Source organism: Microcaecilia unicolor, chromosome 13, assembly GCF_901765095.1.
Source record: "Microcaecilia unicolor chromosome 13, aMicUni1.1, whole genome shotgun sequence".
NCBI classification, from domain to species: Eukaryota; Metazoa; Chordata; class Amphibia; order Gymnophiona; family Siphonopidae; genus Microcaecilia; species Microcaecilia unicolor.
Window position 1 is genome coordinate 31,081,734 of NC_044043.1, and position 26,168 is coordinate 31,107,901.

General features: G+C 49.7%; 2 protein-coding genes across 3 annotated transcripts in view; one reads left to right on the plus strand and one right to left on the minus strand.

The window, feature by feature from the left end:
* The window catches only part of PSPH (phosphoserine phosphatase), a 30,117-nt gene extending 17,496 nt beyond the window's left edge, over positions 1-12,621 (minus strand). The window contains exons 1-2 of one of the 2 annotated variants that reach the window (XM_030185744.1): positions 12,382-12,621; positions 10,656-10,815 (exon numbers count right to left, since the gene is read on the minus strand). In XM_030185744.1, the coding sequence (XP_030041604.1) occupies positions 10,656-10,659 (4 nt within the window). In that variant the 5' untranslated portion in view covers positions 10,660-10,815; positions 12,382-12,621. Of the gene's footprint in view, positions 1-10,655; positions 10,816-11,930; positions 11,980-12,381 lie in introns of those variants that run through there. The other variant, XM_030185745.1, reaches the window with a different exon arrangement.
* A 117-nt stretch (positions 12,622-12,738) lies between these two features.
* The window catches only part of THAP2 (THAP domain containing 2), a 31,054-nt gene continuing 17,624 nt past the window's right edge, over positions 12,739-26,168 (plus strand). The window contains exon 1 of the mRNA XM_030186192.1: positions 12,739-12,871. Coding sequence (XP_030042052.1) covers positions 12,801-12,871 — 71 coding nt within the window. The 5' untranslated portion in view covers positions 12,739-12,800. The remainder of the gene's footprint in view (positions 12,872-26,168) is intronic.

The window sequence follows — 26,168 nt, forward strand, 5'->3', positions numbered from 1 at the left end:
ACCTGAGGACTGGGTTGAGAACCACTAGTTTAAAGATATAACTGCTGTCAAATGTTTGAAGTTCTGAGTGATGTCACTTTTTTTTTGTTTTCAATGACTTTCTTTGTAAAATGACCCTTTCTGGAGCAGAACACTTTTTTGGTAGGAAGGAGCCAAACAAACCAATGTATGACCCCCTCCCCCAAGCTTTCCTGTTACTGATGCTGTGTTAGGCAAACGATTGGCGGAGTCACAGCCCAGTCCCATTCCACTGCTTACGATACTGCCAATTACACAAGGTTTTTCCTGCAGCCTTATATGTATTTTATTTTAACAACTCCAAATTCAGTGAGCTTTTTGTAAAATACCTTACAAAATTTTATTCTATTCATTTAAAATATCCAGAATGGACCATGACAACCTGTACAAAATTGGGCTTATAACTATACAGTTATATAAATAAATCTCGCTCCATATGAACAGTAGATTATGGTTTTGCGTATAGAATATCATCCTTTGTGTTTCACTTTGATTTTTTAAACTGTTTTTGTGTTTTTTTCATGTTTTTAAAAAAATGTTTTGCTTTCATTCTGGGACAACTAAAAGGAAACAAAGAACTTCCCACCTGCCCCAACTTTTCTAAAAGTTGTCCCCCTCCCTCAAATCAAAATGCGGACAAGAGTGATCCCAGTTGCTCCTGCCAAACCATACGACACTACTTTAGAATCTGGCATTGGTGCTTTTACCAGGTTTGTGAGGGAAGTGGGAGGCTGAAGGAAACGGGGAGAATTCTTTTTGGAAGGTGGTGGGGTAAGAACAGGAATTTTGTATTTATTGATTTATTTTTCATTTTAAGGTCACTCAAATGAAACAAAAGAAGCATTGAGCCTGCCATGAGTGGGAAAGCGCGGGGTACAAATGTAACAAACAAAAAAACAAACAGAAATGTAATTTTGTTTTGACTCATTTAATTTTAGAAATTCTAAAATATATTGTTTAAAATTAATGCCCCTTGGGTTCAAAATGGCACCAGTCCACCCCTAGTGGTATCAAAATGTTTAAACTAGAAGGGGAAAGTTGGTACAAAGGGGGGGGGGGGGTGGAGCTGTGCGGTTTTGACTGTTGGAGGGGGAATTACTGCTAACTTGTCAAGTTTTTGTACTGTTTATTGTACTTTCATGGTCATTAATAAAAGGTTTGAAATTAAAATAAAAGGGGAAGAGGTAAGCAAAAAATATGATCATTTTTTTGCACTCTGTGCTTTCTCCTGCTCCTTTAGACTGATAGCTTAATCAGAACCAGGCCTGATCTGCTGCCATGAGCTTTCATTCAGAACTACCCCCACCCCTCCTCACAATGTACTAGTCTGGTCACTGCAAAGACAGTATAATGTCTTTGTGAGACATGTCCCAGTAATCCTGATCAGGACTTGTTTGTGCTTGCTACACCAGTTCTGCTTGCATTCTAAGCCCAGGTTTTCTTAACAGTACCACCAAACTGCCAGGAATTAAGAGGTTCAGGTTACATGCACACATAAGCAGATTAAGGAAGCAGGAAAGCAATTACACCATCTGTAAACTCCACGTATTAAGAAATATGTTTAATCTTGAGCCTCAGTCTCAATTTCTTTAATTACACTAAGACACAATCCTGGCTGTCCCAGATTAACCTTTAGTCTTTACACCAAAAATGCATTATTGGATACCACACTTTTAAATATTAAGCCAGCGGTTCTCAAACTAATCAGGTTTTTAGTATATCCACAATGAATACGTCATGGCAGAGAGAGAAATGGGACAATACTGGATGGAATGGGAAAACACAGGAACAACACTGGATGACGGAGGGAATGTTGGAATGGAGAGAGACAGAGAGAGAGAAGGGAAGGCAATACTGGATTAGAAAGGGAGGGGGGGAGAGAGAGGTGGACTGGGGCAAGAGAGAGAAATTGGTCAATACTGGATGGGATGGGAAAGAGAGAGACATGGGGCAATACTAGATGAGGGAAGGGAGAAAGAGGAAATGCTGGAATGGAAAAAGGAGAGACAGAAAATGTTGGAGTGGTGCGAAGCGAGAGAGACAGGTGCAATACTGCATCGGAGAGGAGGGGGAGAGAGAGATAGGGGCAATGCTAGATGGTGGGAGAGAGAGAAAGAAAGAAATGGGGCATAATGGAGGGGAAGGAAGGGGAGAGAGAGAAGGCAATAATGCATAGGAGAGGGAGAGAGTTAGCAGTTAGCAGTAATGATGGTGTGGAGGGGGCCAGTGGAATGCTGCATGTCAGGGGCAGAGGCAGATGACACATGGGCAATGCTGGATGGTAGGAGGGGAGAGAGAGAGAGAGAGAGAGAGAGAGAGAGAGAGAGAGAGAGAGAGAGAGAGAGAGAATAAGGTGATGTTTCTGTTGGACTAACAATATATATTTTTGACTAGCTTTCGGGGCTTAAAATCTCCTTCCTTAGGGCAGAACAGTATACCATAACAGCAGTGTAGTGCTCCGAACTAAAGAAAGAGGTTTTGGCTGCTGAAAGCTAGTAAAAAAAATGTATTAATTAGTCCAATAAAAAGATACCACCTTATTTTACTTTGTTAATTTTTAATGCAGTGATTGAAATATGTCAGTTTTTGAAATGCATATCTGCCAGCTTTATATTTTGTACAGTGCAGGGGTCATGCATCACTGGTTCTATTTCTTTGGTGTTGCACTGCATGCAGAGTCTGGCTTCTTGGGGATTTCATTTAATTTTTGTGTACATATTTCTGTTTTTAGTTTGTGGTTTACTTATCCTATTCTTGGTGAGGGTCTACCTGTGTTTTGCATGTGTGAAAGAGAGCAGGTGTTCTGTTAACATCGAATGGGCTTGGAATGTTCTAGAAAACAGAGGGCGAGGAGGGTTCCCCTAGTGCAGCGCAGAAGTCCTTCACCAGTGTTCCTTGTTTTAGCCAAAGATTTAGAAGAGTAACTAAGGAACAATTTTGTGCCTAATTCTCTGATATTTAAAATGACCTTAAAAAATATGTTAAGATGGCTTTTAGGAGCTTGGCTTGACTGCTCTTATACATGGAATTTTGTAGAATAAGACACTTAAGGGGGAAGATATCAATGTGGGCTGAAGATAGGACCCGAAGTGGTGAACTGGATTAGGAACTGGTTGATGGGCAGACGCCAGAGGATGGTGGTAAATGGAGTTCGCTCGGAGGAGAGAAAGGTGAGTAGTGGAGTGCCTCAGGGATCGGTGCTGGGGCCGATTCTATTCAATATATTTGTGAGTGATATTGCCGAAGGCTTACAAGGTAAAGTTTGCCTTTTTGCGGATGACACCAAGATTTGCAACAGAGTGGACACCCCGGAGGGAGTGGAAAGCATGAAAAAAGATCTGCGGAAGCTAGAAGAATAGTCCAACGTTTGGCAATTAAAATTCAATGTGAAGAAATGCAAAGTGATGCACTTAGGGAGTAGAAATCCATGGGAGACATATGTGTTAGGCGGTGAGAGTCTGATAGGTACGGACGGGGAGAGGGATCTTGGGGTGATAGTATCTGAGGACCTGAAGGCGACGAAACAGTGTGACAAGGCGGTGGCCGTAGCTAGAAGATTGCTAGGCTGTATAGAGAGAGGTGTGACCAGTAGAAGAAAAGAGGTTTTAATACCCCTGTATAAGACGTTGGTGAGGCCCCACCTGGAGTATTGTGTTCAGTTTTGGAGGCCGTATCTTGTGAAGGATGTTAAAAAATGGAAGCGGTGCAAAGAAAAGCTACGAGAATGGTATGGGATTTGCGTTGACCTGAACATGTATACCCTGGAGGAAAGGAGAAACAGGGGTGATATGATACAGACGTTCAAATATTTGAAAGGTATTAATCTGCAAACGAACCTTGAAGTATTTTTTCACGGAGAGAGTGGTGATTGGAATGCCCTCCCGCGGGAGGTGGTGGAGAGGAAAACGGTAACGGAATTCAAACATGCGTGGGATAAACATAAAGGAATCCTCCTCAGAAGGAAGGGATCCCAAGAAGCTTAGCCAGTGGTGGGAGGCAGGGCTGGTGGTTGGGAGGCGGGGATAGTGCTGGGCAGACTTATACGGTCTGTGTCAGAGCCAGTGGTGGGAGGCGGGGCTGGTGGTTGGGAGGCGGGGATAGTGCTGGGCAGACTTATACGGTCTGTGCCCTGAAAAAGGGTATGATACATACCTGTAGCAGTTGTTCTCCGAGGACAGCAGGCTGATTGTTCTCACGACTGGGTTGACGTCCGCGGCAGCCCCCACCAACCGGAAGAAGCTTCGCGGGACGGTCGGCACGCAGGCCACGCCCACCGCGCATGCGCGGCCGCCTTCCCGCCCGTGCGCGACCGCTCCCGCCAGTTGAATGACAAGCAATAAAATATGAAACACACAACTCCAAAGGGGAGGAGGGAGGGTAGGTGAGAACAATCAGCCTGCTGTCCTCGGAGAACAACTGCTACAGGTATGTATCATACCCTTTCTCCGAGGACAAGCAGGCTGCTTGTTCTCACGACTGGGGTATCCCTAGCTCTCAGGCTCACTCAAAACAATAACCCAGGTCAATTGAACCTCGCAACGGCGAGGGTACAACAGAAATTGACCTACGAAGAACAACTAACTGAGAGTGCAGCCTGACCAGAATAAATTCGGGTCCTGGAGGGTGGAGTTGGATTTACACCCCAAACAGATTCTGCAACACCGACTGCCCGAACCGACTGTCGCGTCGGGTATCCTGCTGGAGGCAGTAATGAGATGTGAATGTGTGGACAGATGACCACGTCGCAGCCTTGCAGATCTCTTCAATAGTGGCTGACTTCAAGTGGGCCACCGACGCTGCCATGGCTCTGACACTATGAGCCGTGACATGACCCTCAAGAGTCAGCCCAGCCTGGGCGTAAGTGAAGGAAATGCAATCTGCTAGCCAATTGGAGATGGTGCGTTTTCCCGACAGCGACCCCTAGCCTGTTAGGGTCGAAAGAAATAAACAATTGGGCGGACTGTCTGTGGGGCTGTGTCCGCTCCAAGTAGAAGGCCAATGCTCTCTTGCAGTCCAATGTGTGCAACTGACGTTCAGCAGGGCGGGTATGCGGCCTGGGAAGAATGTTGGCAAGACAATTGACTGGTTAAGATGGAACTCCGACACCACCTTCGGCAGGAACTTTGGGTGAGTGCGGAGCACTACTCTGTTGTGATGAAATTTAGTATATGGAGCATGAGCTACTAGGGCTTGAAGCTCACTGACCCTACGAGCTGAAGTAACTGCCACCAAGAAAATGACCTTCCAGGTCAAGTACTTCAGATGGCAGGTATTCAGTGGCTCAAAAGGAGGTTTCATCAGCTGGGTGAGGACGACGTTGAGATCCCATGACACAGTAGGAGGCTTTATAGGGGGCTTTGACAAAAGCAAGCCTCTCATGAATCGAACGACTAAAGGCTCTCCAGAGATGGCTTTACCTTCCACACGATAATGGTAAGCACTAATCGCACTAAGGTGATTCCTTACTGAGTTGGTCTTGAGGCCAGACTCTGATAAGTGCAGAAGGTATTCAAGCAGGTTCTGTGCAGGGCAAGAACGAGGTTCTAGGGCCTTGCTCTCACACCAAACGACAAACCTCCTCCACTTGAAAAAGTAACTCTTTTTAGTGGAATCCTTCCTAGAGGCAAGCAAGACCCGGGAGACACCCTCAGACAGACCCAACGCAGCGAAGTCTACGCCCTCAACATCCAGGCCGTGAGAGCCAGGGATTGAAGGTTGGGGTGCAGCAACGCTCCGTCGTTCTGCGAAATGAGAGTCGGAAAACACTCCAATCTCCACGGTTCTTCGGAGGACAACTCCAGAAGAAGAGGGAACCAGAACTGACGGGGCCAAAAGGGCGCTATCAGAATCATGGTGCCGCGGTCTTGCTTGAGCTTCAGTAAGGTCTTCCCCACCAAAGGTATGGGAGGATAAGCATACAGGAGGCCGGTCCCCCAATGAAGGAGAAAGGCATCTGACGCTAGCCTGCCGTGTGTCTGAAGTCTGGAACAGAACAGAGGCAGCTTGTGGTTGGTCTGAGAGGCGAAAAGATCCACCGAGGGGGTGCCCCACTCTCGGAAGATCTTGCGTACCACTCTGGAATGGAGCGACCACTCGTGCGGTTGCATGACTCTGCTCAGTCTGTCGGCCAGACTGTTGTTTACGCCTGCCAGGTACGTGGCTTGGAGAAGCATGCCGAACCGACACGCCCAACGCCACATACCGACGGCTTCCTGACACAGGGGGCGAGATCCGGTGCCCCCCTGCTTGTTGACGTAATACATTGCAACCTGATTGTCTGTCCGAATTTGGATAATTTGGCAGGACAGCCGATCTCTGAAAGCCTTCAGTGCGTTCCAGATCGCTCGGAGCTCCAGGAGGTTGATCTGCAGATCCTTTTCCTGGAGGGACCACAGACCCTGGGTGTGAAGCCCATCGACATGGGCTCCCCACCCCAGGCGAGATGCATCCGTCGTCAGCACTTTCGTGGGCTGCGGGATTTGGAATGGACGTCCCAGGGTCAAATTGGTCCGTATGGTCCACCAGAGCAGTGAAGTGCGGCAACTGGTGGAGAGGCGGATGACATCCTCTAGATTCCCGGTGGCTTGAAACCACTGGGAAGCTAGGGTCCATTGAGCAGATCTCATGTGAAGACGAGCCATGGGAGTCACATGAACTGTGGAGGCCATATGACCCAGAAGTCTCAACATCTGCCGAGCTGTGATCTGCTGAGACGCTCTGGTCTGCGAAGCCAGGGCCAAGAGATTGGTGGCCCTCGCTTCGGGAAGGTAGGCCTGAGCCGTCTGGGAATTCAGCAGCGCTCCTATGAATTCCAGAGACTGAGTTGGCTGGAGATGGGACTTTGGGTAATTTATCACAAACCCCAGCAGCTCCAGAAGTTGAATAGTGCACTGCATGGACCGGAGGGCTCCGGCCTCCGAGGTGTTCTTGACCAGCCAATCGTCGAGATATGGGAACACGTGCACTCCCAGCTTGCGTAGGTAGGCCGCTACCACCACGAGGCACTTTGTAAACACTCGTGGGGCAGAGGCGAGCCCAAAGGGCAGCACACAATACTGAAAGTGCCGTGCGCCCAGGCGGAATCTGAGATACTGTCTGTGAGCTGGCAGTATCGGGATGTGAGTGTATGCGTCCTTTAAATCCAGGGAACATAGCCAATCGTTTTTCTGAATCATTGGCAGAAGGGTGCCCAAGGAAAGCATCCTGAACTTTTCTTTGACCAGGAATTTGTTCAGGCCTCTCAGGTCTAGGATGGGACGCATCCCCCCTGTTTTCTTTTCCACAAGGAAGTACCTGGAATAGAATCCCTGCCCTTCCTGCCCGGGTGGTACGGGCTCGACCGCATTGGCGCTGAGAAGGGCGGAGAGTTCCTCTGCAAGTACCTGCTTGTGATGGGAGCTGAAAGACTGAGCTCCCGGAGGACAATTTGGAGGCAGGGAGGCCAAATTCAGGGCGTATCCGCACCGCACTATTTGGAGAACCCACTGGTCGGAGGTTATGAGAGGCCACCTTTGGTGAAAAAATTTTAACCTCCCTCCGACCGGCAGATCGTCCGGTACGGACACTTGTAGGGCGGCTATGTTCCATGGATCCAGTCAAAAGCCCGTCCCTGGCTTTTGCTGTGGAGGCGCAGGGGGCTGCTTAGGCGCACGCTGTTGACGGGAACGAGCGCGCTGGGGCTGTCCCTGTGCCTGACGAGGCCTTCGGGCCGGCTGGTTGTACCTACGCTTCGCAAAAGAATAGGGTGCAGCCTGCCGGGCCCGGGAAAAACGCCCGCCCGCGGGGGCGGGTGCTGAAGGCGCCCGGTGGGAGAGCTTGTCGAGAGCGGTTTCCCGCTGATGCAGTTGGTCAACCATCTGCTCGACCTTCTCGCCAAAAATATTATCCCCCCGGCAAGGGACGTCAGCCAGTCTCTGCTGGGTGCGTTGTCCAGGTCAGAGGCACGCAGCCATGAGAGCCTGCGCATCACTATACCTTGGGCCGCAGCACGAGATGCCACGTCACAGGTGTCAAAAATCCCCCTGGACAGGAACTTTCTGCACGCCTTCAGCTGCCTGACCACCTCCTGATAAGGCCTGGACTGCTCCGGCGGGAGCTTATCGACCAGGTCCGCCAGCTGTTGCACATTGGTCGCATGTGGATGCTCATATAGAGCAGGTAAGATTGGATGCGGGTCACGAGCATGGAGGATTGGTAGGCCTTCCTCCCAAATGAGTCCAGAGTGCGAGACTCCCGCCCCGGGGGCGCCGAGGCGGTATCCCTCGAACTCCGTGCCCTCTTGAGAGCAGAATCCACGACCGCTGAGTCATGGGGCAACTGGGGCCGCATGAGCTCTGGGTCAGAGTGGATCCTGTACTGGGACTCTGCTTTCTTGGGAATGGTGGGGTTAGTTAGTGGTCGCACCCAGTTCCGAAGCAGCGTCTCCTTCAGGACATTGTGCAGCGGTACCGTGGAGGACTCTCTAGGTGGTGATGGATAGTCGAGGACCTCGAGCATCTCGGCCCTCGGCTCTTCCACAGAGACCACGGGAAAGGGAATGCTTATAGACATATCCCGCACAAAGGAGGCAAAGGAGAGACTCTCAGGAGGTGAGAGCTTCCTCTCCGGTGACGGCGTGGGGTCCGAGGGAAGGGCCCGTAGACTCCTCTGAGGAGAAATATCTCGGGTCCTCCTCTTCCCCCCACGAGTCCTCATCCTCGGTATCGGACATTAGCTCATGTAGCTGAGTCCGGTACCGGGCCCGGCTCGACGTCGAGGCACCGAGGTCTCGGTGTCGTCGAGCGGTGGACTCCCGCGCCGGCGGGGACGGAGCTCCCTCCATCGACGTCGACGGGGACTCCACCTGCGTGGCGGTCGAGACCGGCACCGCAAGCGGCGGCGGTGTCGACAGCCCCGGCGCCGGGCTAGAGCTCGCCGGCGCCACAGTCATCGGCGCCGGGGGCGCAAGCACCCCCGACGCCGGCACAGCCTGGCGCATCAGCCCTTCCAGGATCCCCGGAAGGATGGCTCTGAGGCACTCGTCCAGGCCCGCTGCCGGGAAAGGGCGGTGGGGCCGGTAAGGGTGTCGGTGCCAGAAGCTGCTGGGGGCCAGGAGACGGCACCGAGGTGCCGGAACCCCGACGCGTCGGTACCTCCACCACCGACGGAGATCTCTCCTCTCTGCGATGACGCTTCGGCGTCGACTCCTCTTCAGGGTGCACCGAGGGCTCCCGGTGACGGCGCTTCTTATCTTTTTTCCGGTGCACGTCACCGGTGCCGGAGGGCATGGAGGAGGAGGAGGTCGATCCCCCTCGGTCTCGAGGTACCGGGTCCGACAGGGTTCGGTCCCGTGGCTCACGAGTTGAGGGGAGTGACCGGGGCCGACTGCCCACGCGGCCTCTCAACCCCACTCTCACCGGCGGACCGGCGGGCCAACGGGACCTGTTCTCCTGGGGTCGCTGCCATCGGTGCCGATGTCTCGGGCATCGATACCGGTACCGAAGAACCGGCCTTCGATACCGATGCCGTCGAGGTCGACGTCGAGGGGCCGGCGCAAGTTCCAAAAAGACGGTCCCGCAGAACTTGCCTCGCAACCTGAGTCCGTTTCCGGAGACCGAGACACAAAGCGCACGACTTGAGATTGTGCTCCGGCCCGAGGCACTGGAGGCACCAAGCGTGGGTGTCGGTCTGCGAGATCGGCCGGCCGCAGCGACCACACTTTTTAAATCCACTCGGGACCTTCGAGGACATCGACGGAAAAATCGCGTCGGCGAAGTCAAAGTCGGCAATGGTGGCTAAAATCACACCACGAAAAAATCAACCGACCGAGCGGCCACTAGGCCGCAACGTGGCGTCCCCGCTAGAAAGCGAGGGAAAAGGGGGAGCGCGTGCTCCACACGCGCAAAAAAAAAATTTCTTTTTTTTTTTTAAAAACAATACAAATAAAAAACAGAGGGAACCGAACGGTCCAAGCGACGATCCGCGTAAACGCGGTCGAAAATCCGGCGGCTGAACAGAGAGAGAGGCAAACGCACCACTCTCTCAGTCGCGGGAAAAAAGTAACTGGCGGGAGCGGTCGCGCACGGGCGGGAAGGCGGCCGCGCATGCGCGGTGGGCGTGGCCTGCGTGCCGACCGTCCCGCGAAGCTTCTTCCGGTTGGTGGGGGCTGCCGCGGACGTCAACCCAGTCGTGAGAACAAGCAGCCTGCTTGTCCTCGGAGAAAGACAGGTACAAAATCAAGGTAAGGTATACACAAAAAATGGCGCATGTGAGTTTGTCTTGTTGGGCAGACTCGGTGGACCATGCAGGTCTTTTTCTGCCGTCATCTACTATGTTACTATGTTACTATGAATACCATTAATCCAGTTTATTAGTAACTAGGGGCCCTGTTTACGAAGCCGCGTTAAAGGCATGTTAGCGTCTTTAACGTGCGTTAACCATGTACAAGCCAACAATATCCCTATAGATGCCTACACGGTTAGCACGCAAACTAATTGTAGCGTGTTAAATGTGCAAACACGCCTTAGTAAACAGGGCCCTGGATCTCATTGCATAAAATGGGACCTGTGCTAAAATAACATTAGTAGTAAAATAATATATCTTAACTTTAGCCCATGTGGATAACTACACCCATATATGGTGTAAGTGCTGGTACTCACACATGTGGACGGATAGATGAAATTGCAAGTAGAGGTGTGCAGGCTGGCAAGTTGGGTTCTGCCTTTTGATTTTTACCTACTGCTGACTTCTCTCTCTCCTTAAGAAACTGTCACAAAAGGGTGCAAACTCCTCTCAGATGGCTTCTTCTGCTTAGTTGGCCTACAAAAATTGAAAATATGTATGAATTAATTCATGGCAAGTTGATTGAAGCTCTCAATATTCACTGCATATTGTAAAAAGATGGTGGACAAACACAGTCCTGTTACTTGACTCAGCTACTTCCTCTCTGGCCTTTATTCTTAGGTTTTCTTCCCTAGTTCTTTTTTAGTAATAATACATTTTTATTTCAGGTATTTACAGACTGAGGATAAGAAAGTACGCATCTTTATCATTCCTCTGACTCATTTTTTTTTTTCAGAAGAACTTACTACTACTACTACTTGACATTTCTAAAGCGCTACTAGGGTTACGCAGCGCTGTACAATTTAACATGGAAGGACAGTCCCTGCTCAAAGGAACTTACAATCTAAAGGACAAATGTACAGTCAGTCAAATAGGGGCAGTCTGCAGAATAATGACATCACACTTTGGGCCGCATTTACTAAGTTCTTTTCCCATTCCGTGTCTGAGTATAGAAAGCTATCTGCCCTAGAAAATCAGTATGAAAACACTAACTGTATCTATGTCAGGTATTTTCAGAAATCTAAGTGCACCTTGCTTTCAGTGACAGATTTTAGGGCATAACCAATAAACACACGCGCACACACACAAACTCCCCCCCCCCCCACTCCAATGCAAAAAATGAATATAGGTATTTACAGGATAAACACTGGCAGAACACCTTTTTCCTCAGTACTCTCAACCATCCCCTGACTTGTCTTATTCATCAGGTTTGATTCCTTGTCTGTGATGAGGACTCCATACTGACACAAGAGTATATTTTATTCCACCAGAAAAGGAAACCCAGCAATAATACCTGTGGCACAAGAACATCAATAAACACTGATTTTTTTTTAGAATCCTGAAAGAATTCACAATCTACTGGAAAATAAACATTTACAATATGTAAACACTTAAGGATTGATGGAAATAAGAAATCTGTGTATCTTGGATTAATGTACCAGACTATTATTGCTTTTTTTAAAACAGCTTTTTAAAAATATAATTTACAGTCCTCAAAGGTTTTATATATATATATATATATATATATATATATATATATATATATATATATATATTTTATTATTATTATTTTTTTTACATTACTTTCATACCTTGGATATGTAGGTTCAGAGTAGCTTCAGTGAGGCGCATCGCAATTTTATTTCCCTGAAATCAAATGTTCTTTATTTTTAGAGCTTCTGGTCCCTAGGTAGAAAGCCTACAACAGAATCTGTCTCCAAACCCCGGTATTAGCCCAATAAAACCTGATCTAGCAAAATGATGATTGCTATGTGTAGGATTGCATCAGCTAAGTAGCTGCTCACAGCCCGGCATACATACAGCCTTCCCATCAGCAGCAAGCAACCTGACAGCAGGAGATCCACAGACACAAATAACGAGACATAGCAACGAAAGGACGAACTGGCAGCGGTGACGTGCCCTGCACACTGTTCTGTTTTCTAAACACGATCTTGCGCATAATTCAGCCAGAACTTGTCCAGAAAAAAAAAAGAAAATCCATCCGTCTGTTCTGGAAAAAGCAAAATGGAATGAATGACCTACCCGAGTTGCCGGCTCCAGCTGTGAAATCTCCGAGAAACCCTATGGTGCACCGGCCTGTTGGTTGCCCTTGCCGGTCTGTGTGCAACCTCTGATTTCGGGACTGCTCTGCTCTGCTCTTCAGTGTCTAGTTCTTATAAAAACGGCTGAGTCAGATCTCCCATCCATCCTCCAACATTAACAGGGGAGGGAATTAAATAGACACCAAAAGCCCAATCCCTCCCGTCATTGCTCCGGACTGCCTTAACACCTGAAAGCCGGCCCACCTTAACAGCTGCCAGGAGAACAGGCAAGGAGGCGGGGCTTCCCCGTTACGTGCTATGAGCAGCTTAGCCCCACCCCCCCTGCCCAGCGGCCATATTGCTTATGGAAGATTCTGTAGCTCGGGGTCTACTCTGCTGCCCCCGCAGCGGTCGTACATCATGCCTACCAGCTGTGCAGCTTTCGACTGCACCAGCGCCTGGAAGAAAGACAGTAACATCAGTTTTCATCGGTAAGGCGGTTCTGTTGCTGCTCTTCTGGAATGCAACTGAGCTTCTCTCCAGTCTTTGCCAGCAAAAGGTTTTCTTTCTGTTATTAAACGAAGTAGTTGGACAGACAGGCAAAGTGTTCATTTTTCATGCATTGAAATGATATCTCATATGCTTGGGTGCAGTGAGGGCTCAGTAACAAATGACTGAAAATCCATTGCAACCTGTGTAAGTATTGGAGCCAGTGCTGTGGGTGCTTGAGCATCACCAAGATTGAGCAAACTCCATGCCTGGGTCCAGGGATGGAATAACTTCTATTGGGTTTAATACCCCCAATCAGAATTTTGAAAAGTGATCTCCTACGACTGTAATTACCTGTTGGAGGGTTTAAGAGCGATCTCCCAACTTTACATTAAATTGACATTTTGCCAAAGTGGAGGTTGTTTATATGTTATATGAGTATAAAGTACCAACTGGGTTACTAAGGCTTTTTTTTTTTTTTTTTTTTTCAAAATGTCATTCGGAATAGTTCAGTCAGTCAGAACTGAAAAGGAATATATCTCATCTAACGCTGTTGAGTGTTGAAGGCCCAGGAAGCGCGCTAAAATTACATAAAAAACTAAGTAATATTTACTAACAAATTGCTTTTTCTTTTACTTAAGAGGCCAGGGTGAGAATCACTAACACCCATTCCACATCATAAAACAGAAATCAGATTTTTATTTATGTATTTGCTGATATCTCAGTGTATGCATAATAGAATAAGAACTGAGCATTATTAACGGGGCCCAAGCACTTACCAGAGCTTTCAGTTCTAGTCTTTCATATATACATAACTTAACTGATTATGAACATACAATACTACCAACATACTTTAAGTTACAAAAAGCAGATGCAATGCAGTAGGACAGGACAAATAATATTTTAGGGTTGCTTTAAGCTGAATGGCCTTTCACCACTTATGTTTAATGAACTTAGTAACTAATGGGGAGCTTTTTATTTAAATAATGAGAAAATACTGACAGTTATGTACATTTCTCACACCTGCCTATGAGAAGCCCCACTATTCCAGAACAAGGCCAATTTTACAGGCCCTGGCCTGTAGCTCAACAATTGTCTTTTAAAAATCAGCCACAATGACCCTTAGTCATTCACAAGTGACTTAGAAAGAATTCAGACAAGCCATCCTTTAGAGTAGATAGTATTCCAAAAATCTTACCCATCCCAGAGGAAATTGTAGCTCACTGTAATAAATATTAATACATAAGAACATAAGAGTAGCCATACTGGGTCAGACCAATGGTCCATCTAGCCCAGTATCCTGTTTTCCAAATAGTGGCCAAGCCAGGTCACAAGTACCTGGCAGAAACCCAAATTACTGCTACTACTACTATTTAGCATTTCTATAGCGCTACACCGCTGTTAACACATCCTCTGGCAAAGAGTTCCAGAGCTTAACTTTTCTTTCAGTGAAAAAATATTTCCTCGTATTTGTTTTAAAAGTATTTCCATGTAACTTCCTCAAGTGCCCCCTAGTCTTTGTACTTTTGGAATGAGTGAAAAAAAAATCAATTTACTTCTACTCGTACCCAACTCAGGATTTTGTAGACCTCAATCCTATCTCCCTTCATCCGTCCCTTTTCCAAGCTGAAGAGCCCTAACCTTCTTAGCTTTTCCTCATACAAGAGGAGTGCCATCCCCTTTATCATTTTGGTCACTCTTCTTTGAATCTTTTCTAATTCCGCTATATCTTTCTTGAGATACGGCGACCAGAACTGAACACGATACTCAAGGTGCAGACGCATCATGGAGTGATACAAAGGCATTATAGTATTTTTGGTCTTATTCACCATCCCTTTCCTAATAATTCCTAGCATCCTGTTTGCTTTTTTGGCTGCCGCTGCCACTACACACTGAGCAGAAGATTTCAGTGTATTATCTACAACGAGAACCAGATATTTTGCTTGAGTACTGACCCCCCAAGGTAGACCAAGGGCGTAGCCACGGGCGGGCCTGGGCCCACCCAATTTGGGGTCAGGCCCGCCCAGCAGCAGACAGCAGTGTTCCTGACAGCGATTCCAGTCACAGGCTCGGCTCACAGTCGCAGCGATTCCCACACGCGGCCTGCCGGCTGCCGCTCAAGTTCAACAATCTCCTTGCAGCTACTAAAGCGCTAACCCGGAAGAGGAGAGACTTCCGGGTTAGTGCTTAGTAGCTGCAAGGAGATTGTTGAACTTGAGCGGCAGCCGGCAGGCAGTGTGTGGGAATCGCTGCGACTGCAAGCCTGCGACCGGAATCGCTGTCAGGAACAGAGAGAAGAAGAAGGAATAAAACTGAGCCTCAGGAGGACTCAGGCCTCCAGGACAGATTCTTTCCACCTCTAAAGGGAAGAGAATGCAGTAAATGGTAAGTCAGCAAGGATCTTGGGAAACTGCCTGCTATACCCTGAAAGAAATGCAAGGCAAGTAATGATGTTGTAAACACTACAATGCATCCGCTGAAGAAATCCTAACTACATCAAGTGTTCCCTTTTGCTACCTTTCACTTTGATCAATGTCTGTTACTGTCTGACCCTGTTGGGTTACCAATAAATTGGAGTTCAGGTCTTGGGGAAAACCATATCCCCAGGGTCAGTAGCATGGAATCTTGGTACTTTGTGGAATCCTGCCAGGTATTTGTGACCTGGATTTGGCACTGTTGAAAATAGGATACTGGGCTAGATGAACCTTTAATCTAACACAGTATGACGATTTTTATGTTCTTAAGTTACCTGTCAGTGTATGGAATGCACTGTTTTATACTAATATCCTTCGGTGGGAAATGTAGTAATCAAATACCAGGACATTTGTAAAGAGTGAAAGCCTTGAAGAAAATTCTTCCTTTCACCCCACAGGATCCGCCAGCTTTTCTTGTTTGTGTGACCCCAGAAACAGCTCTCGAGCAGGTGCTCCTGCCAGGGGTTCTACATGTGCATGAATACATTTAAAACTGCACTTAAGACATACTTGTTCACAGGGCTAGTGTTAGGGGGGAACAGACAGCTGCCGTGGGCCCCATAGCTTCAGGGGGGCCATGCAGTCCAGGCATCTTTTCCCCTTCTCCACACCACAGTCTGGCTCCTCCTCCTTTCCTGATCTTCTTTAAAAAAAAAGTATTTCCTTTCTCAGAGGAGGCCCCAGCGTGGCAGCCATTTTCACAAGCTGCCAGCAGCAGCCCCGAAGCTTTCCCTCACTGCTGCATTCCCCTCGGACTCAATTTCCTGTTTCTGCCTGGGGGGATCATAGCAGAGAGGGAAAGTGGGACAGTGGGAGGCAGCTTGAGGATGGCTGCCGCACCAGGGCCCCTCTGAGAAGGGAAGTAAAAATTTTAAGAAGACAACATGGTCTGAGGAAGGGAGGGAGACAGACTGTAGTAGGCAGAAGGGGAAGAGATGCGGTAGGGCAGAGAAAATATTGTGCCCACCCACTTTGGGCTCAGGCCCATCCAAATTTGGCTGTCTGGCTACGCCACTGAGGTAGGCCCTTGCATCAACAGAGGTAAGAGGTGTGACATTCAGTACCAAGATTAAGAAAACACCATGCATTTCATTTAAGGTTTTCCTGAACTATAGTACATAAAAGCTTGGAATCTTTACACCTTTTAGTGTTTACCCTGAGATTGTGTGGAATGGGGGGGTTAAAGAAAACTCTGTGCAAATGGTTATTTAGGAAGCTAAAAGCAGGTGCTCTTAACATATATTTTTTACTTGAGCTGCTGCATATAACACTCACCAAGATGCCTGTGCCCAGGGCTAAGGAACTACTTTGTGTACCTGAATGTAACTCACTCTGGCCCCAATGCTCAGAAGCAAATGCAGGTGCTAGAAGGCATTAGCTTCATACAAGTGCCCTCATTTACCACCACTGAATGCTCAGAACATATATTTTTCCTTGACCTTAATTATATTTATTTATTGGAATTTATTTACCACCTTTTTGAAGCAATTCAGTCAAGGCTGTGTACAATAAGAATAAAATCAAACATGAGCAATAGACAATTACAGCAGTAAAAACATTCAAAGTAGCATGCAAATCACATTTAAATGCTGTTTTTATAGATTCACCTTGCCACTTCAAGAAGAGCGCCCTGAACAAGGCTGCTCTTACAGCCACAAACCTTAGGCCAGCTCGGAGGTGGCATTAGGTAACCCGGCAAGCCATGAAGCAGCCTGGCAAGCCAGCCCAAGCAAGGGAGAAGAGGTTCACCCATATGCTGGCTGTCATGATGGGGGTGGTTGTGGTTTCCTTTCCTTTTAGTCTGTTAAAGTTTTTCTTTTGGATTGGCTATTACAACAGCTCTCTTGAACCCAGTCATTCACACCATTTCTATCATGGAGGTCTTTTTCCAAAATACTTTTCCAGCACTTCTTCCTCCCCCTTCCCACTGGTGTTCTGGGCATGTGCTGAAGAGCTGTGGTTAATGCAGAATTCAGCATATGCACCAGGCACCATCCTCTTCCTTTACTTCTGCTCATAGGTCGTAGCACACATATAATTTGCTTCCTGTTAGTGTTGAGCATTAGGAAGTAATTCCTCACTGCTGTTGCAGTGGTAATTTCTAGTGCTATTTTGTACCATGCTGGAGTTTTGAGCATCTCGGCCTTTGCGCTACCACAGGAAAGCTAATCTCTAAACAAAGATTAGAGTGAACTGTCATCAGAGCATAACTCTTGTGTGCCCCCCCTCCAACCCAAGCTTTCTTCAGTCTCAGGCTTGATACTCTCCAACCTCTCACCCCCCCCCCCCCCCCTTTGAAAGCAGTCTCACTCCCAAAGTAGCTTGAACTCCAAGGTCGAAGAGGAGATAAAATGTGTAGTAGAAGTAAATGCTGTTTATTCTTTCAAAATGTATAAAGAATAGGAGACATGCCATGACGTATAAAGTAGTACATTAAAACAAACAGAAAATTTCATTAAAAAAAGCATAGTTAATTGTAATTGTAGGAGGATGTTGGTAAAAGCAAAGAGCTGCATTCAAAAGTTGTACACATTTCTAGAGAAAAAGTTGATAGACTTAAGATAAGAGTTGGACAATGCCACTGCTGATATTTGGGAATATGCACCAGGGATAGTCTACTTTTTGGGGATCTTGTCAGGCATTTGTGACTGGCTTGGCTACTTTTCATGGATCTTTCTCCTAGCCAAAATGCCACTTATGTTGTAATGTAACCCCTCCCAATGCTTGATCTCCACCTCTCACATTGCAGGTTGTCCCCAGCTTTCTCTTTCCCCTTACCATAGGGAATGACACCCCTTTTCTCTCTTTATCCTGTCCATGGGGGATGATTCCCCCCCTTCTCTACATACCAAGACAAGCCCTCTCAACCCTTACCCCTAAGTATACAAATCCGATAGCTTATAAACTCTCCCCCCCCCCACCACAAGGGCACACACAGCTATCATATGCCTTCTTTTAGTAGACACCCCTCCTAGCTCTTTTTCTGAAATCCCTCTCGCCTTTAATGTGCACACATTCTGCCATAGCTATCACTGCCACTGCTGTGCCCCCTGGTGCACCCACAACCAAGTTTATTCAAGTCATTCGTCTCCCACCCTATAAATAGGTGTCTGGGAAGCTTACTTTCCGAGGGATATATTCCGTAACTTGACTCAATCAATGGTATTGAGCCGCACAGATTATTGCAATGGAATATATGCGGGTTGTAAAGTACAGCTTATGAAAAAACTCCAGACAGCCCAAAACACAGCTGCCAGACTGATGTTCAACAACAACAACAAAAAATTGGTATCGCTAAACTTCTTCTACTAAAACTACATTGGCTCCCTATCAAGGACCGCATTACTTTAAAAATTTGTTCTCTGGTCCACAAGATAATCTACGGTGATGCCCCAGGATATATGATTGAATAGATCTTCCAGCCATAAACAGTTCATCACGTACTTATCTGAACCTTCACTACCCAAGCTGTATTGGACTCAGATACAAATCAACCTATGCATCCAATTTTTCTTATTTAAGTATGCAAATGTGGAATGCATTACCATCAAAACTTCAAGCGAACTTTAAAGACCTATCTGTTTTGCAAGGCCTACCCTATTGATTCTACGTAAATCCTTCACCGCTACAATGCATCTATATATACATTGCAATGAATAGCTTATTTCCTTGTCCCTTATTGTATCCATTTACCCCTACCTTACCTGACCCTTTTTTCTAATTGTATTTGTTTAAAATCTACCGTATTTGGCTTCCACCATTACGGAATTTTGTAAGCCACATTGAGCCTGCTAATATGTGGGAAAATGCAGGATACAAATGTTACAAATAAATAAGAAGGGAAGGGGGTGATATGAGACATGAAATCAGAGCGGGAATGAGGGGAGAACTACAATGCTGTGAGAGAAAGGAGGGAAGGGGCAAAAACAGGAGGACAGTTAATACAGTTCCAGTTCACTACTAACGGGGTCTAGTCTCAGGGATATTCTTCAGTGAAGAGCAAGGTTTTAAGGTTGCACTTGAATTGTTAGATAGGATTGTAACCGAAGGTGGAGCAGCAGTTTGTTCCAAAGTTCTGGCCCCTGAACTGAGAAGATAGTGTACCTGGTGGAATTATGGACAATAGGTTGGGGAGAAGGAACTACATGTCTATGCTGCTGTGAGGACCATAGCATCCTAGAGCGGCAGTAAGGAGCCAAGATGTCAGAGAGGAAAGAGGGTTCACCGACCGCTGAATCTTGACAAGAAGGAGGGTATAGGTGACACAATAAGATACAGGCAGCCAATATGCTTGTTTCAGAAGAGGTGTAACATCAAATTTCTTGGATCCAGCGCTGAGTTTGATGGCGGTATTTTACATGAGCTGAAGGCGCTTGATATTCCACACTCTACTACCGCTGCATAGGGCATTACAGTAATCCAGGTGGCTGATGACAAGGGAAAGTGAATGATACATACCTGTAGCAGGTGTTCTCCGAGGACAGCAGGCTGATTGTTCTCACGACTGGGTGACGTCCGCGGCAGCCCCCACCAACCGGAAAAAGCTTCGCGGGCCGGTCGGCACGCCCACCGCGCATGCGCGGCCGTCTTCCCACCCGTGCGCGACCGCTCCCGCCAGTTGAATGACTAGCAAAAAAGATGAAACACACAACTCCAAAGGGGAGGAGGGAGGGTAGGTGAGAACAATCAGCCTGCTGTCCTCGGAGAACACCTGCTACAGGTATGTATCATTCACTTTCTCCGAGGACAAGCAGGCTGCTTGTTCTCACGACTGGGGTATCCCTAGCTCTCAGGCTCACTCAAAACAAGAACCCAGGTCAATTGAACCTCGCAACGGCGAGGGTACAACAGAAAATTGACCTACGAAGAACAACTAACTGAGAGTGCAGCCTGACCAGAATAAATTCGGGTCCTGGAGGGTGGAGTTGGATTTACACCCCAAACAGATTCTGCAGCACCGACTGCCCGAACCGACTGTCGCGTCGGGTATCCTGCTGGAGGCAATAATGTGATGTGAATGTGTGGACAGATGACCACGTCGCAGCCTTGCAAATCTCTTCAATAGTGGCTGACTTCAAGTGGGCCACCGACGCTGCCATGGCTCTAACACTGTGAGCCGTGACATGACCCTCAAGAGCCAGCCCAGCCTGGGCGTAAGTGAAGGAAATGCAATCTGCTAGCCAATTGGAGATGGTGCGTTTCCCGACAGCGACCCCTAGCCTGTTAGGGTCGAAAGAAATAAACAATTGGGCGGACTGTCTGTGGGGCTGAGTCCGCTCCAAGTAGAAGGCCAATGCTCTCTTGCAGTCCAATGTGTGCAACTGACGTTCAGCAGGGCGGGTATGCGGCCTGGGGAAGAATGTTGGCAAGACAATTGACTGGTTAAGATGGAACTCCGACACCACCTTCGGCAGGAACTTTGGGTGGGTGCGGAGCACTACTCTGTTATGATGAAATTTGGTATATGGAGCGTGAGCTACTAGGGCTTGAAGCTCACTGACCCTACGAGCTGAAGTAACTGCCACCAAGAAAATGACCTTCCAGGTCAAGTACTTCAGATGGCAGGTATTCAGTGGCTCAAAAGGAGGTTTCATCAGCTGGGTGAGGACGACGTTGAGATCCCATGACACTGTGGGAGGTTTGATAGGGGGCTTTGACAAGAGCAAGCCTCTCATGAATCGAACTACTAAGGGCTCTCCAGAGATGGCTTTACCTTCCACACGATAATGGTAAGCACTAATCGCACTAAGGTGATTCCTTACTGAGTTGGTCTTGAGACCAGACTCTGATAAGTGCAGAAGGTATTCAAGCAGGTTCTGTGCAGGACAAGAACGAGGTTCTAGGGCCTTGCTCTCACACCAAACGACAAACCTCCTCCACTTGAAAAAGTAACTCTTTTTAGTGGAATCCTTCCTAGAGGCAAGCAAGACACGGGAGACACCCTCAGACAGACCCAACGCAGCGAAGTCTACGCCCTCAACATCCAGGCCGTGAGAGCCAGGGATTGAAGGTTGGGGTGCAGCAACGCTCCGTCGTTCTGCGAGATGAGAGTCGGAAAACACTCCAATCTCCACGGTTCTTCGGAGGACAACTCCAGAAGAAGAGGAAACCAGATCTGACGAGGCCAAAAGGGCGCGATCAGAATCATGGTGCCGCGGTCTTGCTTGAGCTTCAGTAAGGTCTTCCCCACCAAAGGTATGGGAGGATAAGCATACAGGAGGCCGGTCCCCCAATGAAGGAGAAAGGCATCTGACGCTAGCCTGCCGTGTGTCTGAAGTCTGGAACAGAACAGAGGCAGCTTGTGGTTGGTCCGAGAGGCGAAAAGGTCCACCGAGGGGGTGCCCCACTCTCGGAAGATCTTGCGTACCACTCTGGAATGGAGCGACCACTCGTGCGGTTGCATGACTCTGCTCAGTCTGTCGGCCAGACTGTTGTTTACGCCTGCCAGGTATGTGGCTTGGAGAAGCATGCCGAACCGGCACGCTCAACGCCACATCCCGACGGCTTCCTGACACAGGGGGTGAGATCCGGTGCCCCCCTGCTTGTTGACGTAATACATTGCAACCTGATTGTCTGTCCGAATTTGGATAATTTGGTAGGACAGCCGATCTCTGAAAGCCTTCAGTGCGTTCCAGATCGCTCGGAGCTCCAGGAGGTTGATCTGCAGATCCTTTTCCTGGAGGGACCACAGACCCTGGGTGTGAAGCCCATCGACATGAGCGCCCCACCCCAGGCGAGATGCATCCGTCGTCAGCACTTTCGTGGGCTGCGGAATTTGGAATGGACGTCCCAGGGTCAAATTGGTCCGAATGGTCCACCAGAGCAGTGAAGTGCGGCAACTGGTGGAGAGGCGGATGACATCTTCTAGATTCCCGGTGGCTTGGAACCACTGGGAAGCTAGGGTCCATTGAGCAGATCTCATGTGAAGACGAGCCATGGGAGTCACATGAACTGTGGAGGCCATATGACCCAGAAGTCTCAACATCTGCCGAGCTGTGACCTGCTGAGACGCTCTGGTCTGCGAGGCCAGGGCCAGGAGATTGGTGGCCCTCGCTTCGGGAAGGTAGGCCTGAGCCGTCTGGGCACTCAGCAGAGCTCCTATGAATTCCAGAGACTGTGTTGGCTGGAGATGGGACTTTGGGTAATTTATCACAAACCCCAGCAGCTCCAGAAGTCGAGTAGTGCACTGCATAGACCGGAGGGCTCCCGCCTCCGAGGTGTTCTTGACCAGCCAATCATCGAGATATGGGAACACGTGCACTCCCAGCTTGCGTAGGTAGGCCGCTACCACCACGAGGCACTTTGTAAACACTCGTGGGGCAGAGGCGAGCCCAAAGGGCAGCACACAATACTGAAAGTGCCGTGCGCCCAGGCGGAATCTGAGATACTGTCTGTGAGCTGGCAGTATCGGGATGTGAGTGTATGCGTCCTTTAAATCCAGGGAACATAGCCAATCGTTTTTCTGAATCATTGGCAGAAGGGTGCCCAAGGAAAGCATCCTGAACTTTTCTTTGACCAGGAATTTGTTCAGGCCTCTCAGGTCTAGGATGGGACGCATCCCCCCTGTTTTCTTTTCCACAAGGAAGTACCTGGAATAGAATCCCTGCCCTTCCTGCCCGGGTGGTACGGGCTCGACCGCATTGGCGCTGAGAAGGGCGGAGAGTTCCTCTGCAAGTACCTGCTTGTGATGGGAGCTGAAAGATTGAGCTCCCGGAGGACAACTTGGTGGCAGGGAGGCCAAATTCAGGGCGTATCCGCACCGCACTATTTGGAGAACCCACTGGTCGGAGGTTATGAGAGGCCACCTTTGGTGAAAAAATTTTAACCTCCCCCCGACCGGCAGATCGTCCGGTACGGACACTTTGAGGGCGGCTATGTTCCCGTGGATCCAGTCAAAAGCCCGTCCCCGGCTTTTGCTGTGGAGGCACAGGGGGCTGCTTAGGCGCACGCTGTTGACGAGAACGAGCGCGCTGGGTCTGTCCCTGTGCCTGACGAGGCCTTCGGGCCGGCTGGTTGTACCTACGCTTTGCAAAAGAATAGGGTGCAGCCTGCCGGGCCCGGGAAAAACGTCCACCTGCTGAGGTGGATGCTGATTGCGCCCGGTGGGAGAGCTTGTCGAGGGCGGTTTCCCGCTGATGCAGTTGGTCCACCAGCTGCTCGACCTTCTCACCAAAAATGTTATCCCCCCGGCAAGGGACGTCGGCCAGTCTCTGCTGGGTGCGGTTGTCCAGGTCAGAGGCACGCAGCCATGAGAGCCTGCGCATCACTATACCTTGGGCCGCAGCACGAGAAGCCACGTCACAGGTGTCATAGATACCCCTGGACAGGAACTTTCTGCACGCCTTCAGCTGCCTGACCACCTCCTGATAAGGCCTGGACTGCTCCGGCGGGAGCTTATCGACCAGGTCCGCCAGTTGCTGCACATTGGTCCGCATGTGGATGCTCATATAGAGCAGGTATGACTGGATGCGGGTCACGAGCATGGAGGATTGATAGGCCTTCCTCCCAAACGAGTCCAGAGTGCGAGACTCCCGCCCCAGGGGCGCCGAGGCGGTATCCCTCGAACTCCGTGCCCTCTTGAGAGCAGAATCCACGACCGCCGAGTCATGGGGCAGTTGGGGCCGCATTAACTCTGGGTCAGAGTGGATCCTGTACTGGGACTCTGCTTTCTTGGGAATGGTGGGGTTAGTTAACGGTCGCACCCAGTTCCGAAGCAGTGTCTCCTTGAGGACATTGTGCAGCGGTACCGTGGAGGACTCTCTAGGTGGTGATGGATAGTCGAGGACCTCGAGCATCTCGGCCCTCGGCTCTTCCACAGAGACCACGGGGAAGGGAATGCTGATAGACATATCCCGCACAAAGGAGGCAAAGGAGAGACTCTCAGGAGGTGAGAGCTTCCTCTCCGGTGAAGGCGTGGGGTCCGAGGGAAGGCCCGTAGACTCCTCTGAGGAGAAATATCTAGGGTCCTCCTCTTCCCCCCACGAGGCCTCATCCTCGGTATCGGACATAAGCTCATGTAGCTGAGTCCTGAACCGGGCCCGGCTCGACGTCGAGGCACTGAGGTCTCGGTGTCGTCGAGCGGTGGACTCCCGCGCCGGCGGGGACGGAGCTCCCTCCATCGACGGGGACTCCACCTGCGTAGCAGTCGAGACCGGCGCCGCAAGCGGCGGCGGTGTCGACAGCCCCGGCGCCGGGCTAGAGCTCGCCGGCGCCACAGACATCGGCGCCGAGGGCGCAAGCACCCCCGGCGCCGGCACAGCCTGGCGCATCAGCCCTTCCAGGATCCCCGGAAGGATGGCTCTGAGGCACTCGTCCAGGCCCGCTGCCGGGAAAGGCGGTGGGGCCGGTAGGGGTGTCGGCGCCAGAAGCTGATGGGGGCCAGGAGACGGCACCGAGGTGCCGGAACCCTGACGCATCGGTACCTCCACAACCGACGGGGACCTCTCCTCTCGACGTGGACGCTTCGGCGTCGCCTCCTCTCCGATGTCCGGATGCACCGAGGGCGACCGGTGATGACGCTTCTTATCCTTCTTACGATGCACGTCACCGGCGCCGGGAGGTATGGAGGAGGAGGAGGACGATCCCCCTCGGTCTCGAGGAACCGGGTCAGACAGGGTTCGGTCCCGTGGACCACGGGCTGAGGGAGTGACCGGGGCCGACTGCCCACGCGGCCTCTCACCTCTACCCTCACCGGAGGACCGGCGGGCCGACGGGACCTGTTCTCCTGGGGTTGATGCCATCGGTGCCGATGTCTCGGGCATCGATACCGGTACCGAAGGACCGGGCGTCGATACCGATGCCGTCGAGGGGCCGGCGCAAGTTCCAAAAAGACGGTCCCGTAGAACTTGCCTCGCAACCTGAGTCCGTTTCCGGAGACCGAGACACAGGGGACACGACTTGAGATTGTGCTCCGGCCCGAGGCACTGGAGGCACCAAGCGTGGGTGTCGGTCTGCGAGATCGGCCGGCCGCACCGACCACACTTTTTAAATCCACTCGGGACCTTCGAGGACATCGACGGAAAAATCGCGTCGGCGAAGTCAAAGTCATCGATGGTGGCGGAAATCACACCTCGAAAAAGGGGAAAAACGACCGTGCGGCCACTAGGCCGCAACGCGGCGTCCCCGCTAGAAGCGAGGGAAAAAGGGGAGCGCGTGCTCCACACGCTCAGGTTTTTTTTTTTTTTTTTTAAAAGAAAACCGGGCGGTGTACAACCAAATAGAAAAAAGAAACGAAAAAATAAACGATTCGCGTAAACGCGATCGACTTTCCGGCGGCTGAGAATAGAGAGAGCGGCAAAGCACGACTCTCTCCAGACGCGGAAAAAAAGGAACTGGCGGGAGCGGTCGCGCACGGGCGGGAAGACGGCCGCGCATGCGCGGTGGGCGTGCCCTGCGTGCCGACCGTCCCGCAAAGCTTTTTCCGGTTGGTGGGGGCTGCCGCGGACGTCACCCAGTCGTGAGAACAAGCAGCCTGCTTGTCCTCGGAGAATGGATATGTACATTTAAGGCAGAGGGGTGCAGGGGCCGAATAGAATATCAACCTGAGTTTGTGGAAAGGAGCATTTCATGACTGTGGATATGAGGTGCGAAGGTAAGAACTATTGATGTGACCTCAAGGATCCTTGTGCTGTCTACTTGAGGGATAAGGACAGAAGAAAGCAGAATGGGTATCCTGAGGGACTTGTTTGAGTGTTTAGTAAAAAGGACTGCCTGAGATTTGCTGGGGTTAAGAAGCATGTTAGCCTGAAGCCAAGATGTGATTTGAGCAAGTTTCTGATTTAGCGCAGTTATTTGTGATGAGTCAGTGGCGTCTATAATACTGACC